General features: G+C 56.1%; 1 protein-coding gene across 7 annotated transcripts; it reads right to left on the bottom strand.

Moving 5' to 3' along the window:
• Positions 1 to 797: 797 nt before the first annotated feature.
• On the bottom strand, positions 798 to 16662 carry KCNC3 (potassium voltage-gated channel subfamily C member 3). Of its 7 annotated transcripts, XR_008383204.1 has the most exons (6): positions 15744 to 16662; positions 10506 to 11613; positions 8829 to 9020; positions 8465 to 8591; positions 4703 to 4762; positions 3719 to 3737 (listed from the first exon to the last, which is right to left on the bottom strand). XR_008383204.1 is itself a non-coding variant. In XM_053607192.1 (5 exons), exons 1-4 carry the CDS (start codon positions 16626 to 16628, stop codon positions 8488 to 8490), a joined length of 2289 nt encoding a protein of 762 aa, XP_053463167.1. In that variant the 5' UTR covers positions 16629 to 16662; the 3' UTR covers positions 3596 to 4952; positions 8465 to 8487. The 7 variants fall into 7 exon arrangements, 6 of the variants coding, with proteins under 6 accessions (XP_053463165.1, XP_053463167.1, XP_053463168.1 ...); XM_053607192.1 differs by having other exon boundaries at positions 3596 to 4952; XM_053607193.1 differs by having other exon boundaries at positions 3596 to 4762.
• Positions 16663 to 16784: the final 122 nt, after the last annotated feature.

Here is a 16784-nt window from a genome sequence, read left to right as displayed (position 1 = left end):
CTGTGCCTGTATATGGGAGACCTCTTAGGAACTGGCACTTAAGGGGAAATAACTCATTTCCTCCTCACCCCAATACACTATAATGGGGATATTCCCACCATTATACAGATGAGGAAACTGAGTCTCAGAGCAGTGTTGTCTCTGACTCCCAAGACTCCCAGTCAGTGAGTGCCAGAGGGGTGCTGCACTCCAGCCAATTCTCAAGTCTTTGGAAAAACAGCAGTGACCAGCGACCACATGTGCTGGGTGCTATGAGTGGGATTTCGTTGCTCTCCAGCACCTAGAATAGTGCCTGGCACTCAGGAAATATTTGATGAATGAATAAATGACACCCCTCCTGCCCTTTTGAAGTGGTGGGAACAGGTCCAGAGAGGCTAATCAACTTCTCCAAGACATATAACTACCAAGAAGTAGAAGCAGGGTTTGTTTGAACCCAAGAGTCAGGCTTCACAGTCAGCAACATGGAACATGTTGGATCCTCAGCCCCTGAGCCCACAGCGGGACCAGGGGCCAGCACTCTTCTGGGAACTACCCACTCCCAGCTAGGGGCTCTGGGCTTCTCAGACTCATTCTCCCAGACTTTTCAGTTAGGGGTGTTGATCCCCGCTTTAACTATCATGGAAACTGAGGCAGACACTTGCCCCAAATACTGTGAGTGCTAGTGATTAAGGGACCCGACGTCTGGACGACCAAAATCCACTCCCTTGTTACTTTTCTATAGCCCTATCCTTGAAGTCCCAGTTCCTCTGTGTACCCTCTACCCAATCAAAAGACCTTCCCAACAAACAGGAGGCAACTTTTAAATGAAAAGGAAACTTTTATTTTGAGTGAGAGGGTGGGTGGGCATGACACTTTTTCTTTTGGGAGGGTGTGACATGCGGCAGCTTCTGCATTGGGCGGTTCATGCACCCAGGGTGGGCGTAGGGGAGGCTTGGGGGAGAGGCCTGCTGACCCCTCCCTCCCTTCCCTGCGGGTGGGCTGAGAAGACCCGCCTTTAGCACCAGAGTTGGACGATTTGCAGACCTCCCCTCCCCACAGACTCCGGACCCCGCCCCCATCCCTGAGAGCGCCCCCTCGTCACTCCCCCCCATCGACAGGCCTGGCCCGCCCCGCCCACATTTGAGTGAGAGAAACTTATTGCTGTGCGTGTGTGTTGGGGAGGGTGAGCCGCTGAGCTCAGGAAGACCCCCTACCATTCATTCCTCCCCAATCGCCCCGCCCCCTGCCCGGTGTCCGTGCGTTCCCGGAGCGCAGGAGGGGTGCGACATGCGTGTGGGGGGCGCGTCATGCAGCGCATGCGTATAGGTGCAGGCACCCTGGCGGCCGGGGGGGAAAAGGGAGAGCCGGACTTGGAAATAGTCCCTTTAGCTTGCTCTCTCTCCCTCCCTGAATCCCACACTGTTGGCTTGGGGGAGGAGGGAAAGGGACAAAATTATGTTTGTAGACGTTTATAATGATTGTGGTTATTTTTAAAAGCTGAACTAAAAAGCTGGGTACGTGTGGCGGATTGGCGAGCAGGGGGGAGACATTGGGAAGAGGTCAGTACCCTTTGGAAAAGACCCTCACTCCCTTTCCCCGCCCCGTTCGACTTTCGCTAGGGTCAAGGGAAACGGGGGGGAGGGGCTTTTTTTAAGAAATTGAACCCTTTGGCAATATAATCAGTCCCCACCCCCATACCCTGGTGTCAGGAGCCCCTAGCCCTTTGCCCCGCCCCCACCAGAACCCGCCCCACCCCTCACCCCTGGTTCACGAGGGCTTAGGGTCCGAGGGAAGGATGGGGGGACTCAAAATGCCCCTTGCATAGGAATCATTGCATCAAGAATCGCGCTCAGTGACGTCCCCGACCACCCTCGGTGGGGTAGGAGATTCCTGAGGCCGTAGGAGCAGAGGGAGGAAGGTTGCTAATTCTGTGGGCCCCGGCTCCAAAACCGGGGGTCCACTAAGGATTATGGGACCAGTGTAGTCCCTGGGCTTGGGGGAGGTAGCGCATCCTTGAGCCAGGATGGGATGTGAGAAATGACTTTCCACCCGCGAGCGTGGTGGAGCAAAGAATGCCAGGGAAAGGAAGGCTGGGATGACAGCGGGATTGTGTGTGTCGCTGTTTCCAAAGCTTCTGATAATTTCAGCGTTTCTCCATTCGGGCACATTTGTGAACTACTTTAAATGGAAACACTTAACCTAAATAAACGGTGTCCTGGCCAAGCAGCAATACCAGGACTTACAGGCTTTTGTGAAAAATTTGCACATTAAAGACAAAACTTTGAAAACAAGTGTTTGTCCAAAACCACACCACCAGGGTTACGAGTACGACCCCTGGAAACTGGTGTCCGTGTCGAGGGTACCTTTGGGGCACCATCTTAGGGAAAGGGCTTTGTGGGAGGAAGGGCTAGGCGTGAGAAAGGGGGTGCCTGGATCCCTGGAATTGCAGACAAGTTGAATTTATCCTGAAAGCTCTAGCTTCAGGGTAAACTCGGGTAGGTGAGTCTGATGTTAGAAATTTGGGGGCGCCTGGGGGAGCAGGCCTGAGGATTTGGTGTGTCCAGGAAATGTCAAGAGATGTGGGAAGGATTTGGAGCATCCCAAAGGCTGAAATTGAGTTGAAGAGCTGGGTGAGGTCTTGGAGGTCTGAGAAGTGCTGGGATGCAGTACAGGGAATTTGGTGGAGGTGTTTGGGAGGGGGCGGGGAGCATCTGTGAACAGAGGTTAAATCCCAGAAGTGCGTGGGGATTTGGGGGTGTGTGGGGTGCCAGGGTCAGTCTCAGGAATTCCGGGTGCAGGTCTCATGTCCTGGGAATGGAGGGTGGGTAGGCAGATTTTGTGTGCTAGGGCCAAATCATCCCAGGAAATCTGAGGTGGAAGGTCTGAGTCCATGCAGCAAGAATAGAGGCAGCAGATCCCTGGGGGAGGGGGAGGATAACGGGGTGAAATTCACCAGAGGGATCCCCCTACAGGATGAGGGAGCAGGTCTGCAGCCCACCCTGATGCCTCATCCCACCTTCTGAGCTCAGCTCTGGCTTGGATAACTGTTCCTCCTTCCCCTACATTATTTCAAGTATTTTGTTTTTCCTCCCCACAGTGGGTTGGTTGCCCTTTTGGGGCGAAGGGGAGGAGACCAGAAGACCCTCCAGTGGCTGGCTTAAAGACCAGCCCCCTCCCAGAGTGCTCCTTCCCTCAAACTCAAGCATGCAGCCCCTGGCGGCTTATTGCTGAGGTGGAGTTGGAATAGGGGGTCAAGGGTAGGAGGCATGCAGAGGGTAGAGAAGGTGCCCCAAGATGTAATTGGCATAATTTGGACTTATTTACACGAGTTGATGGGAGGGGGGTGTCCTATGGCTCATGGAGACCTGAGAAGGCTTTTTTTTTAGGGGGAGGAGGGGAGAGTTCAGGGGACAGCTTTGGCCCCTCCTCCTCCATCCTGGGAGCCCAAGTGGGGGGCAAGGGGCCCGGGGGTGTCTGCTGGCGTCGTCATCTCGGTTGCATATTATTAATGACTTTTTGATTTTTTAAAAAAAACGTTTCCCCACCCCCCCATCCCCAACTCCTTTGACCTTCTTCCCGGTCACCCCCCCCCCGCTAGCCCCCACAGGGGGGAAGGGAGCGCTAGAGGATGGAGGGCAGGGTTGGGGGAGCGCGGCGGGCGGCCCGGGGAGAGCCAGGGGGGGTGGCAAGGGGCGCGAGGCGCAGGGACACCCCGCTCAGGCCCGCGATGCTGCTCAGACTGCGGGATTTCTCGTAACCTGGGGGTGGGGGGTGAGGAAGAAACACCGGGAGATGGGGGACGGGTCGACAGAGACCCACCCCCAAGACAGGGAGAAAAACAAAGAGAGAAGGAGATGGAAGGAGAGGGTAAGAGATACCCAGAGAGACAGGGTAAGAGACAGGGAGATAAAGACAAGACAGACACGGAGACACAAAAAGATGGATGCAAGAGACAGAGATGGATGGACAGAGGCGGACCAAGGAGATGGAGAGAGAAAGCGAACAAATCGGAGTCAGTCAGCATCAACGAGAAAGGTAGAGACATTGGGGAGGGGGGAGAGACTCAGGATTAGGAGGCGGGGTGGCGCCCACCGAGCCTCCCCGCCCCTCCCCCACCGCGGCCCGCCCCGTTCCTTCACCTCCCGGTTGGTCCCCTCGTCTGAGGCGAAAAGGTGGGGGCAGCAAGGCGGGATGGTGGGCGGTAGGGCACGGGGGAGGGCTAGGTGGAATGCATGTAGGGGAGCAGCCGCTAGAGGGGCCTCGGAGGGAACCGCATGGGGCCAGGAGGTCTGGGGGGCTAACCTAGTTGTAGGGGGAAGAGAGATGGCTGGGGAGAATCTGTGAGGGAGCTGAATGGAGCAAAAGCAGGCAGTGCTCTAGGGGAGTCAGTAAACTCCAAGAGCAGGGGGTTGGGGGGGGGGCGGTCATCCGGAGGGTTCTGAGTGGGGGGCGCGGGGGGCGGATCTTAAAAGGGTCTGGGAAGGCGCTGAGTTTCTGATGCCTGAGGGGAAGTTTCCAACAGTCAGTAGCTGATGGGATCTGGGATCCGGGAGCTGTCTGCGCGTGCCAGCCTCTCCGAGGAGCTCTGGGGTTTTTCTAGGCAATGCTAATTGGGTTGTCTGGACACCAGTGTCTTGACTGCAGGAGTGAGGGCTGGGGATGGTGGTGGTTTGAAACCCAGTATCTTGGGGACACCCCCTCCCAGCCATTCCCAATTGCTAACCTGGGGGGAAGGGGCAGGGGGGGACCGAGGGTCTCGCGAGGTCTCAGGCGGTGACAAGAGCTGGAGACAGAAATACACAGAGTCACGGCGCGGGGGGAGGTGGATGGGGGGAACCCCCCAACACAGCCTCACTGTTGGGGGGACGGAGAAACGCCGGGATCTCTTCCTCCTCTTTGGTGTTTTCCGGGAAAGGGGAGCAGTGAAATGGGGGCAGCCGAGACATCAAATATGGAAGGAGCTTCCGGGGTGGCTGGGGGAGGGGTTGGGGAAGGGGAGAGAGAAGAAGGTTGGGAGGAGCGTGCAGGCTGGGGAGGAAATGGGAACAGACATGTTGGATTTAAGTGGCTGGAAAGGGACAGTGTTAGGAGACAGGGGCAGGGGTGGGAGGCAGGCTGAGAGAGAGGGGGGGTCTTGGGAGAAGGACCTTGGGGATACAGTTGGGGAGGGAAGGTCATGGTAGAAAAGTCGTTGGGAGGAGAGGTGGGGTAATAAAGGAAAGAGGATCTTGGGGGAGGGAAAACCTGGTGGTAGGGGGCAGAAGGATATCCAGGAAGAATGTCTTTGGGTAGGGGAGAAGCCCGGCATCTGGGGCAGATTCTGTCAGCCCCATCAGCTCCAGCCATGATTTGAGTTCAATGAATGGATTTTGGCATCTTAGGCATGAGAAGCAGGGACCTCTCCCACCCTGCCACCCCCATCCCCAATCCTCCCTCACCCAAATTCCCAGATCTTCCCCCACCCCCTCCACATAATTCCATGGGGGCCCTCCAGACCTGGGGGTGAGGAACAACGGGTGGTGAAGAACTGGGTGCAAGCCAGAGGAAGGGTTAGATGGGAGCAGGGAGGGGGTGGGTATGAGATGAAAATGGATGATAAAGGAGGGGCTGCAAAAAGGAGAAGTGAAGGGATTGAACAAGAGGACCCAAATGGTCCCCTCTGAACTAGGAGCCTCAAAGCCTGGTTCTTGTCCCCATCTGCTATGTGGCCTGGGGTGATTAGTCACGGCCCTCCCTGAACTTCTGTGAAATATGAGGGTTTAGCTAAGGTCATCCTGGAGCTCCCCAAGTTTCCCTATGACATCTACTTAGCCTGTGGGCAGAGATTCTTTAGCATGTGTCTCTTTATTTCTAAGGAAGGGTTAACAGGTTTGCTGAATGAATAAGTGATGGATCAAATACCTTCAAGTGGCCCCCTATCACATCTAAGATAAAATCTAGGGGCTCAGTGCCCATAGCTCAGCAAGTGGGGCACCGGTCACATACATGGAAGGTGGTGGGTTCCAGCCCGACCCAGGCCTGCTAAACAACAATGACAACTGCAACCAAAAAGTAGCCGGGCTTTGTGGCAGGCACCTGTAGTCTCAGCTACTCAGGAGGCTGAGGCAAGAGAATTGCTTAAGCCCAAGAGTTTGAGGTTGCTGTGAGATGTGATGCCATGGCACTCTACCGAGGGCGACATAATGAGACTCTGTCTCAAAAAAAATAAAATAAAATCTAGGCCCTAGGCCCTAGACCCAGGAGGGCCAGTGGCTCACCCCTGTAATCCCAGCACTCTGGGAGGCCAAGGCAGGAAGATCGCTTGAGACCAGCCTGAGCAAGAGTGAGACCCCAGTCTCTACTAAAAATAGAAAATTAGCTAGGCATTGTGGCAGGTGCCTGTAGTCTCAGCTACTCAGGAGATTGAAGAAACATCACTTCAACCCAGGGGTTTGAGATTGCTGTGAGCTGTGATACCACAGCACAGCACTCAGGGTGACTGAGACTGTATCTCAAAAAATTAAAAATTAAAAATAAATAAAATCTAGCCTCCTCATCATGGCCACAAAAAACCATCATGATCTTTCTCCTCAGACTCCTTCTGCACCCCTCTCCTCCGGCCACTTGACTCCAGCCATACTGCCCTCCTTGCTGTTCCTTTAACAAACCAAGCTCATTCCACTCCAACACCTCAGGGTCTATGGCACTTACTGTTCCTTCTGCCAGGCTAGCCCTTTTCATCCTTCAGGTTTCATGTCACCCCTCAAAGATCCTTCAGACCTCCTTAACTGAAGTGACCAGAGTAATTATCTTGTTCTTTCCTCTTTTTCTCAATTATTTATTTTGTGCTTCCTCCAAACAGAGATTAGCAAACTTTCTGTAAGAGCCAGGTAGTAAGTCTTTTTGGCAAAGGAGGCTATACATTCACTCTGCTGATATAGCCTAACATTGGCTGTGTTTCAATAAAGCTTTATTTAGGCTCAGCACCTGTAGCACAGTGGTTATGGCGCCAGCCACATACACTGAAGCTGGCAGGTTCAAAGCTGGCCAGAGCCAGCTAAACAACAATGACAACTACAACAAAAAATAGCCAGGTGTGTAGTGGGTGCCTGTAGTCCCAGCTACTTGAGAGGCTGAGACAAGAGAATTGCTTAAGCCCAAGAGTTGGAAATTTGGAAGTTGCTGTGAGCCGTGATGTCACAGCACTCTACTGAGGGCGACAAATTGAGATTCTGTCTCGAAATAAATAAATAAAGCTTTATTTGCAAAAGCAGATGGCAGCAAGATTTGTGCCTGGTGCTCTGTATAGTTAGTTTGACAACTTCTACTTTAGACTATACGCTACTGTCTGTGGCCACACAGCCCTGAACTGCTGATCTCAGAAGCTAAGGTTGGTCCCGGCTAGTACTTGGATGGGAGATTGTAAACTGTGATGGCAGATTCTTGCTTTGTTCACTCCCAAATCTCCAGTGCCATTCAGAACTTAGTTGCTGAATGACATGAATGAAAGCTTAGGGGCTGGCTAGAGTTGTTAAAAGGACTAAAACATGTGCTAAATAAAATACTTAGCATGTGGTTAAGTGCTTCACGTGTTTGCTGGAGGATTCATCTACTAAACAGTTCTTCCTGACATCAGTCCCCAGTCTGTCCCCACCAAATCCCTGACAACCCCCCATCCCTTTCTCCTCATCCCTACAGCCCTGGCTTCCCTTTGGGCATTCACTCTGGCCAGCCTCCTTCCAGTCTATCCCAATACAGCCCCAGAGCTGCCCCTAGACAAGATCTCACCCCCAGCCTGGACACAGTTTCCCTGCTACATCTCCACCTCTTAATCCCTCTCCCTCTAGGACATGGGCTCCAAGGATTTCCTGTGTGGTTCCTTCTAGTTACTATCTAATGGAATCACATGTCTGCTTGCTCTCTCCAAGAGGCTTCCTCTCCACCACAAGGAGTTCTGTGCTTCCTCTGACTATGCTTTTTATCATATATCATCTCACACAGTGACTTTCTAGGTCTCTATCTACCTCCCCATCCAGACTGGAAGCTCCTGGATTTTACTCATGGCTGAGCTCCCAGTGCCCAGCACCAGGACATGTGGGTGCTGAGTGCTGGCTGTGTGCAGGAGAGTGGACAGGCAGATAAGCCTTTCTCACCCCATTCTGCACCCAGAAGAGCATCCTAGTTGTGGACCCTGATTGAATAAAAAATCCAAAGGAGGGTGCAGAGAGGGAGATGTTGATGGGGGAGAATGGAGCTCAGTTGTGACAGCAGGGTGGGAGGTCAGGGTCAGGTGTAGGAGGCAGGGCTGGGAATGGTGCTGGGGGTTAGTGGGGGCAGAGCATGCCCGGGGCGGGGGGGAGGGGGTGTCAGTGTCAGGTGCTGGGGTTAAGTGGATGAGCTGTTCAGTGAGGGAGCAGGAGTCTTGGTCAGTGGGGGCTGCATGTTCTCAGAGGAGTTGGTCAGGAGGCATGGGGGAGTCGGGGATCAGAGGGTGGGGGCTACTTACCCTGGGGGGAAGGGGTTCATCCACTAGGGGGATATCCAGGCTGCAGCGTTGGCGTTGAGGTCGGGCAAGAAGCTTGGGGGGCCTGGCTTACGCCAGTTTATGGGGGGCAGTGGGGGAGCACCAGTGGCTGAGGGTTGGGGAAGAGGCCAAAGGGTGGGGGGAGGGGGAAATGGAGATGGAATAAAGACAGGTGAAGGGTCAGTGGTAAGGAAACCTGGGACAGGTGGGATATATCTGGGAGGAAGGCAATTTGGGGCAAGGGAGGAGAGAAGGGAAGTCCAACACCTCCGCCCCATCACCCTTTCCTCCCTCCCCTGGGCTGGGGAGAGAGGGAGAGCCCCAGGGGCCAGTGGACGGGCCTCACCTTTTCGGATGGAGCCATCAGGGGAAGGGGCATAGTCGGTGAGGAGGAAGCAGGCCCGGTCCCGGCTGTAGCGGCCCCGGCTTCCAGGTGTGATGGGGCTTTTGTCCTCTGGGGACATGGCGGGCTGGTCAATGGCTGGGCAGTCCTCATGGGCAAGTGCAGCTGCTGCTGGATCCCCATTGGGGCGGGGATCTGCATCCCAAAGGCGTCAAGACAGACACAAAGGAGAGAGTGAGGTGTGGGGAACTCATAGTGGGTTGTGAAGATCTGAGCAGGTGCTGGAAGAGATGTTGGACACTGAAGTGGAGATTCAAGCCTAAGGTGTTGGGAATCGCAGTTGAAAATGGGGTATAGAGGGCGGCGCCTGTGGCTCCGTCGGTAAGGCGCCGGCCCCATATACCGAGGGTGGCGGGTTCAAACCCGGCTGAATTGCAACCAAAAAATAGCTGGGCGTTGTGGTGGGCGCCTGTAGTCCCAGCTACTCGGGAGGCTGAGGCAAGAGAATCACTTCAGCCCAGGAGTTGGAGGTTGCTGTGAGCTGTGTGAGGCCACAGCACTCTACCGAGGGCGATAAAGTGAGACTCTGTCTCTACAAAAAAAAAAAAGAAAATGGGTATAGAGAGGGCATGGCTGGGGTGTGCAGAGGGGTGATCATAGGGTATAGAAGGGCATGACTGGGGTGTGCAGAGGGGGTGATCATAGGGAGAGGGTGTTGTGTGGGGAAAGGTGGGTAGGGTGGGTTGCTGCAGTGGCTGGTTGAGGGAAGGTGTGAAGTGCTAGGGGACAGTCAGTGGCAGGGCCTGGTGGGTGTTGGGTGTCTGGAGAAAAGACACCCTGGCTAGCTGGGTGGGAGTGGTTGGCCAAAGTGAACTGTTGTGGATTGGTTGGGGCCAATAGGAGGCAGGTTGGGGAGGATGTAGAAAGCTAGGAAGTGGCTGTTTAGGGACAAGTGCTGGGTGCTAGGAAGGGCACTGTGGGGAAGGGCTGGGAAGGTGATAGATGGGGGGGGAGGTAGGGGTCCCCTAGGCTCTGACTTGAGCTATTTTTAATTGGTGTGAAACTGGGTCAGCAGCTGAGGGAGCAAGAAGGGAGCCGGGTGGCCCAGCTCCCTTTCTTGACCTACTTAAGGCAGGGAGGGGGGCCCACCAGCCTCTCCCTCCTCCTGGACACCCAAATCTCTGCCTCTGAGGCACAAACTCCCGAGGGAGAGGGACGCGCGCGCGCGCACACACGCAATCAACTTTCTACTCCTCACATCTCTTCCTCTTAGCAACATTCCAGTGCTTCTCTCCCAGCCCCTCAGGCTGCCTTGAGCAAAGCCCACGGGGCTCTCATTTCCAAGTTGCCCCCAGTCATCCTGGCCTCTGAATCTTAGTTTTGAAGTCCATCTTCCCTTCTTGGTCTCGCTGTCATTAAAATCTGAACTCTCATCTGCCCTCTGCCTCACTGGCTTCTTTGAACACCTAGATTGCAGCATCTCCTAGAAACTCTCTTTCACACAGAATCTATATCTCACTGTGACTATTTGTGCTTCCTCCCTGGCCTGAGCTCAAGTTGCTCCTATTTTCTCTCTCCATTCTCTGCTGCTGACCACCAAGTCTCAGAACCTCAGAGCTTCCACCCTGTCCTCCCACACAGGTCTGCGCCTCCCACCCTACCCCTCACACCCAGCCTCACCTGCCCGGTTGATCTCAATCACCTCCTCCTGAGCCAAGGGGCAAGGCTCACCAGGGGCTGGCAGGGGAGGCAGCCCCATGATTCCCAGCCCCCCTGCTCCCCCCCTGAGCAGCCCAGGGTGTGTGTGGGGCCCCGGGGGGTAGGCCCCGGCCACAGTCACCCCCATGGAGGGTGGAGTGATAGGCGGTGGCGGACTGATGCCTCCACTGCCATGGTGAGGGTGGGGTGGCGGTGGGGGTGGTGGATCGGGCTTGCAGTAGTTGGGTGAGCCAGGCTGCGGGGGCCGGGGGATATGTTTGTTCTTCTTCTTGGGCAGCTTCTGCTTGGCCATGGCCAGTGAATAGTACATGCCAAAGTTGTTGACAATAACAGGCACAGGCATGGCGATGGTGAGCACCCCTGCCAGAGCACACAATGCCCCGACCAGCATGCCTGACCATGTCTTGGGGTACATGTCTCCATAGCCCAGGGTTGTCATGGTGACCACGGCCCACCAGAAGCCAATGGGGATGTTCTTGAAGTAGGTGTGGTTGGAGCCCAGGATGTCATCAGGGTCAGCGCCAATGCGCTCAGCATAGTAGATCATGGTGGCAAAGATAAGCACCCCCAGGGCCAGGAAGATGATGAGCAGCAGGAACTCGTTGGTGCTGGCACGGAGCGTGTGGCCCAGCACACGCAGCCCCACGAAGTGGCGGGTCAGCTTGAAGATACGCAGGATGCGGACAAAACGCACAACGCGCAGGAAACCCAGCACATCTTTGGCGGCCTTGGAGCTGAGGCCCGACAGGCCCACCTCCAGATAGAAGGGCAGAATGGCAACACAGTCGATGATGTTGAGGCTGCTCTTGAGAAACTCCACCTTGTCTGGGCAGAAGGTGATGCGCATGAGGAACTCAAAGGTGAACCAGACCACGCACACACCCTCCACGTAGGTCAGGAAAGGCTCTGTCTCCACCTCCACATTGGTGATATTCTCTGGCGGAGCCCCAGGGATTGGAGAGGCCTGCGTCACTGTCTTGTTGCTGATGTGGATGAAGCCCTCATGGGTCTCCAGGCAGAAGGTGGTGATGGAGATGAGGATGAAGAAGAGGGAGGCGAAGGCCACATACTGTGGGGTGGGGCAAGAGAGAGAGGGAGCGAGGTGACCTAGGCATCGGTTCAACCAGAATCTCCAGAAAAACATTCTGGTGTCCCCCCCCTCCCTGGCCTCTTTGACTCAAACTCCAGGTAGAATCCAGACTTCCCAACCCTGTAGCTCCATCCCTTCTAGGATTCCATTTTCCTCTCTAAAGCTAACAAAAGGGGAGAGAAATGAACAGAAACAGCAGGAGAGGAGCTGGCCCCAGCATACACAGCAGATGGGTAGCTTCTTCCTTGGCAACAGCATTTCTGGCCCCTTGTTGTCTCCTAAACAATCTCCCCCCACCTGCCTGTTCCACATGTCCTACATTAGGGTTCCTGACAGTGTCCAAGGGTTCTGCTGTGGGGCGGAGGGCAAGGGGCTTTGGGTCATACACTCTCAGTGTCACAGAGGCTTTAGGCTCAGCTTAGGTTGGAGTTGAGGGAAGGGAAAAGGGAAGAGGGCAGGGAGGCAGAATCAAGAGCTGGTTAAGAGTCAGAGTCTTGGTTTGCATCTGATTTTTAACCTGCCAAACTTGGACAAGGAGATTGAGCTTTTTGAACCTCAAATTTTTATGGGATTGTTGTGAAGATTAACTAGATGAGCATACAAAGGGCTTGGCTCCAAAAACAGTGCTTGGCCCAGTGCCTAGAACACAGTAAGCAGGTCTGAGCTGTTATTAGGGTATGAGAGCATCAGTCAGTGGAGGGCAAGGTTGAGCCTACCCCAGAGAGGACAGGGCAGGGATGGAACCACAGAGGAGGTTGGGGGGAGAATAAGAGAGAAGGAGTTGAAGGGTTAAGGCTGCAAAAAGGGAAGAGACTAGAGAAGGAGAGAGGGTCAGGGTTTAAGGCTCTGGAGAGGGAGAGACGTGTGCCAGGTCCAAAGAGAGGTGAGGTGCATCACTTTTCAGAGGTTCAGAGAATTGGGGGGGGCGTGTTCCTGGGCCATTTTAAGGGACAGGGAGGACCAGTGTCCTGCCACACAGTAGTGTGGGTTAGAGCCTTGAAGAGGAGTGAATCAAGATCTTGAGGAGAACAACGGGTCTGGCCCCTGGAGGTGATAGTGGGCTTGATCAGATATGTAGAGAGAGGGTGGGGAAAGGAGAACCCTGGAGAGGGAAAAAAAGACAGCTGTTAAGAGTAAAGTGGGGGCTTTAGTAAGATGGGCAGCACAGGAGGAAAGCAGTGTTGGGCTTCAGAGAGGAGCCTAGGCCTTGGAGTGGGCTAAAGGCCAGCACTGCCCCTTTGCACCTGTCTTCCTCCACAGGGGTGGAAGGGTAGGGTCTGAACTTGGGAAGCCTTAACTTTAAACTGAAGTGTGGAGTGGGGTGGAGGGGTGCCGCGTCGGATCACAGAGAGTGCCTTGGATCTTAGGGTGGGCCTAAGGGGTCAGCACTGGCCCTACCTGCACCCCCATTCTTCATTTCTCTGCAGTGGTTTGAGGCCAGAGGCCTCTGCAGAGCGCATGCCTAGCGCTTCCCCGCCCCCTCGGAGACCGGCGCCCAGCGCAGGCTGCAGCACTGCAGTGGGGGCGGGCCGGCTGGGCCAGGGGGCGGGGCGCACGGCGGGCAGCACCACGGACAGCACCACGGACAGCTCCCCGCCGCAGTGCGCAGCCGCACCAGCTGGGACCAGTCTTAACTCCTTCCCGGCGGGAGCCAAATAGGCAGCGCGCAGCCGCAGTGCTGCTGCTTCCTGGAGGGAGGCCGCGGGCCAGGAATTTGATTAACTCCTTCCCTTCCAGGACAAAGAGAAAGTGGGCACCCGCCGCAGTGAACAGCTGCGGAGGTGGTCTGCATCAGGCTGGTTTAACTCCTTGCCCCAGGGTGGCTCAAAAGCAGAAGGGAATAGGAGGGCAAAGAGTCTCTGTAAGAAGAAAAGGAACCATCACAGGATGGGGGAGGTAGGATCGGACCTTTCGCTTTGGGTTGGCCTCAACTCGAAACTCTCTCAAGCAATCTCACTTGGAGGCTGGAAAGTATTTGGCACACTGTGGACACTCAAAAACATTTGTGGAGTAAATGAATGATTCCCATAGCTGTCCAGGACCCCTAGCCTGACCATCACAGCAAGACTCTACCTTCATCCTCCCCCTCACCTCAGCACACTTCTGTGGGGTCACAGGACGGAAGGGCATCCCAGGCAAACGAGGGAAGGAACTGCTCAGAGGCCTGAGGCGGTTCAGAGGGGGCATCTGGGCCAAGTCCCTTCTGCACCTCCTATTCCCCACCTCCTCCGATTCAACCCCAAATCTCGCCAACTCAGCGCTTTCGGGGACCAAACTTTATGCGGTGGCTGGGGGGGGGCTCCTCCTCCCCCTTGCGCCCTCTCCCTGGCGCAAATGCGGCACTGCGGCTCAGTGTCCTTCCCAGCTCAGGACGCGGCACGGTGGGGGGAAGGGGCCGAGACCTACTCCTCTGGGTGTTTGGGTCCCCACGAGCCTAGGAAGGGGCCCTGGGCTCGCTCCTCTTCCGCCCTTCTTCCAATTTTCCCCATTTTAAACTGCCCCCGTCTTTTCTCCCACTTCCTCCTTTTTGTATCTGTGGGACAGGGAGGAAGTAGGAGGAAAAGGTTCAGGGAAGAAAAAGGGAGGAGGGTAGCCATTTAGCCTGGTAAGTTGCAGATGCTAGAGAAAAGTTTTCTGGGAAAAAAGAAGAGAGTTTGGGGGGATATCTGGAATTTTGAGGGATACAAAGCTGGAGGAAAGACAAGGATGGAATGTGGGTTCTTTAGGTCACTTTGATGGAGGAGGAGGAGAGGCTGAGGGGCCCAGTCCTGGGCTTTGGACCAGGAGGGCTTAAGAAAGGGAGATGGCAGGGTAGTGAGAGCGGTAGGGCAGATGAAAAGATCCCAAGGTAGGGTAGAAAGAAGTGAAAGTTATTTTGAAATGAAAGTCTTGGGGCTGATGACTTGAAAAGGGGAGGGACCGACGGTTTGAGGCTAGAAAAAGTTCTGGAGCAGGAAGGAAAATCACTTAACAGAAAAGCAAAGGGGATGGGGAGCTTTGGAGAGGGGGAGCTGGGAGACTGTGAGGGGGCTGTGCAGTTTAAATGATGGAGGAAAAAGCTGCAAGTGTCTGTGGATGAGGAAGAGCAATTCTGGGGGGGCACAAGGCGATTCTGCAGAGGAAAGGCATACCATGGGGGCTCCAAATGTCCTGGAGACACTGAGGGGTGTGAAAGACTGGGGGGAAGTGTGGAGCTTTATGGGGAAAGTCCTTAGGATGGAAGGTGATGTGGAAGATGCAAGAAGGGACATGAACACAGAAGGGGCTGGGAGGTTGTGGGGGGAGGTGCCCCCAAGACTCAGTGTTGCAGTGAAGGGGAAAGGGAAGTGTCCTGGCTACAGCAAATGGTTTGGAGGTTCAGAGGGGTCCAGCAGGTTCTGAGGGTGGAATAGGAGAGTGTTCTGAGACTTTGAGAACGGAAGAGGCAGGGGGAGGGTGTGGTAAAAAAAACAACCAGGAGATTCAAAGTTGGAGCAAGAGGTCTTTTGGGAGAGGGGGCAAAGAGGTGTTGGGAAAGATGAGAGTTGAAAAGAAGGTTTCAGAGGGGATGGGTGGGAGGACAGTGTTCACAGGACCTAAGTACAAGTCACTGAGGGTTGGGAAGGGATGTCCTCTGAGGGACTGAAGAGAATCCAAGAAAATGAGGACTGGAGGGGGGGCCAAGTGTAGCGAGAAGAGGTTTGGAGAGGCTGAGGAGTCAGGATTGGGGAGGTCTTCTGAAGGTCTCTGAGGGGTCTGGGGAGAGCAAGGGTGGGGGTGTGCAGAGAAGTCTAGGAGATTCACAGTGGGTTGGGGTGGGGTGTAATTTCTAAGAGTCTAAGGTGGCCTAGAGAAGCGGGTTGGCATTTGGAGGGATCTGGGAGAGTCTGAAGATTGGAGATACGTCTTTGTAGGATCCTAGGGATGGCCTGGACAGGGGGGGTGTGTTCAGAGGAATACCAAAGACTCAGGATAAGAGGAAGAGGCTTCTAAGAGACTGGGAGGCTAGAGAGACCAGGAGAGGTTGGGATGGGCCAAGAGATTCTGAGAGTTGCCTGGGGGTTTCTGAGAACCTGGGGGCGCCTGGAGGAGGGATAGGGGATGAATGGGGACTCCGAGAATGCGCTCACCCTGGCGGCCCGCGACGAGTAGGGGTCCTCGAAGAGCGCCCACACGCGGGGCTGCCAGCGGCGCCACCAGGTGCCGCCCGCGCCGCCCGCTCCCCCGGGCGGCCCCCCGGCGCCGCCGCCCGCGTCCTGGAAGCAGAGGCGCTTGAGCTCGCCGCCCGCACCGTCCAGGCCGCCGCCGCCCGCACCCGCCTCGTCGTCCAGGCCTCCCTCGTGGGCTCCCGCGGCATTGGCGGCGTTAGCGGCGCCCGCGGGATCCGGTGCCTCGAAGGAGTCCAGCGCCTCCTCAGCGTCGCGGTGCTGCCGGTAGGTCATCCAGCAGCAGGCCTCCACGTCGGTCTCGTCGATGCCCCAGAAGCCGAGTTCCTCCTCGAAGAGAGGCCCGCACACGTCGGCTGGGCAGTGCAGTTTCCCGGTGCGGTAGTAGTTGAGCACGTAGGCGAAGACTCCCGGATGCCGGTCGAAGAAGAACTCGTCGGCGCCGGGGTCGTAGTCGAAGCGCGCGGCCGCCTCCGGCTCCGTCAGGCCTGCCAGCCGCGTCCCCGGCAGGGTACGCAGCGTCGAGCGGTACGTCTCATGGCGCACGCCGCCCACGTTGATCACGATCTTGCCGCTGTCGCCACCGCCGCCGCCGTGCCGCCCCATGGCCGCCGCCGGCAGCCCGGGGCATGGCTCGGCGCGCTGGCCCCCGGGCCCGTGGGGTAACGGAGGGCCCGCCGGGGACGCGGCGGAGCCGGGCTGCGCAGGCTGCTGCTGCTGCAGCGGCGCTGATGGCAGTGGCGGGGGCAGCGGCGGCGGGGACTCGGGCGGCTGCAGCGGTGGCGCCGGCTGCTGCTTGCTGGCCCCCGGGCGCCCGCGGAAGGACGAAACACAGACTGAGCTCAGCATTGGCCGGGGGGCGGGGATAAAGGGGCGGGTCCTAGAGGGGCGGGACTCGGGGGGGAGACTGACGTGATTGGGTGAGGGAGGAGCTTGAGTGAGGGGCGTAGTCCTGGCGGGACAAACCCAACTGATTGGCCTGGGGAACGTGAGAGGGGCTGGGAC

The sequence above is a fragment of the Nycticebus coucang genome, chromosome 10, assembly GCF_027406575.1.
Source record: "Nycticebus coucang isolate mNycCou1 chromosome 10, mNycCou1.pri, whole genome shotgun sequence".
Lineage (NCBI taxonomy): Eukaryota > Metazoa > Chordata > Mammalia > Primates > Lorisidae > Nycticebus > Nycticebus coucang.
The sequence above is the reverse complement of the archived record's forward strand: the minus strand, read 5'-3'. Positions and strand labels throughout refer to the sequence as shown.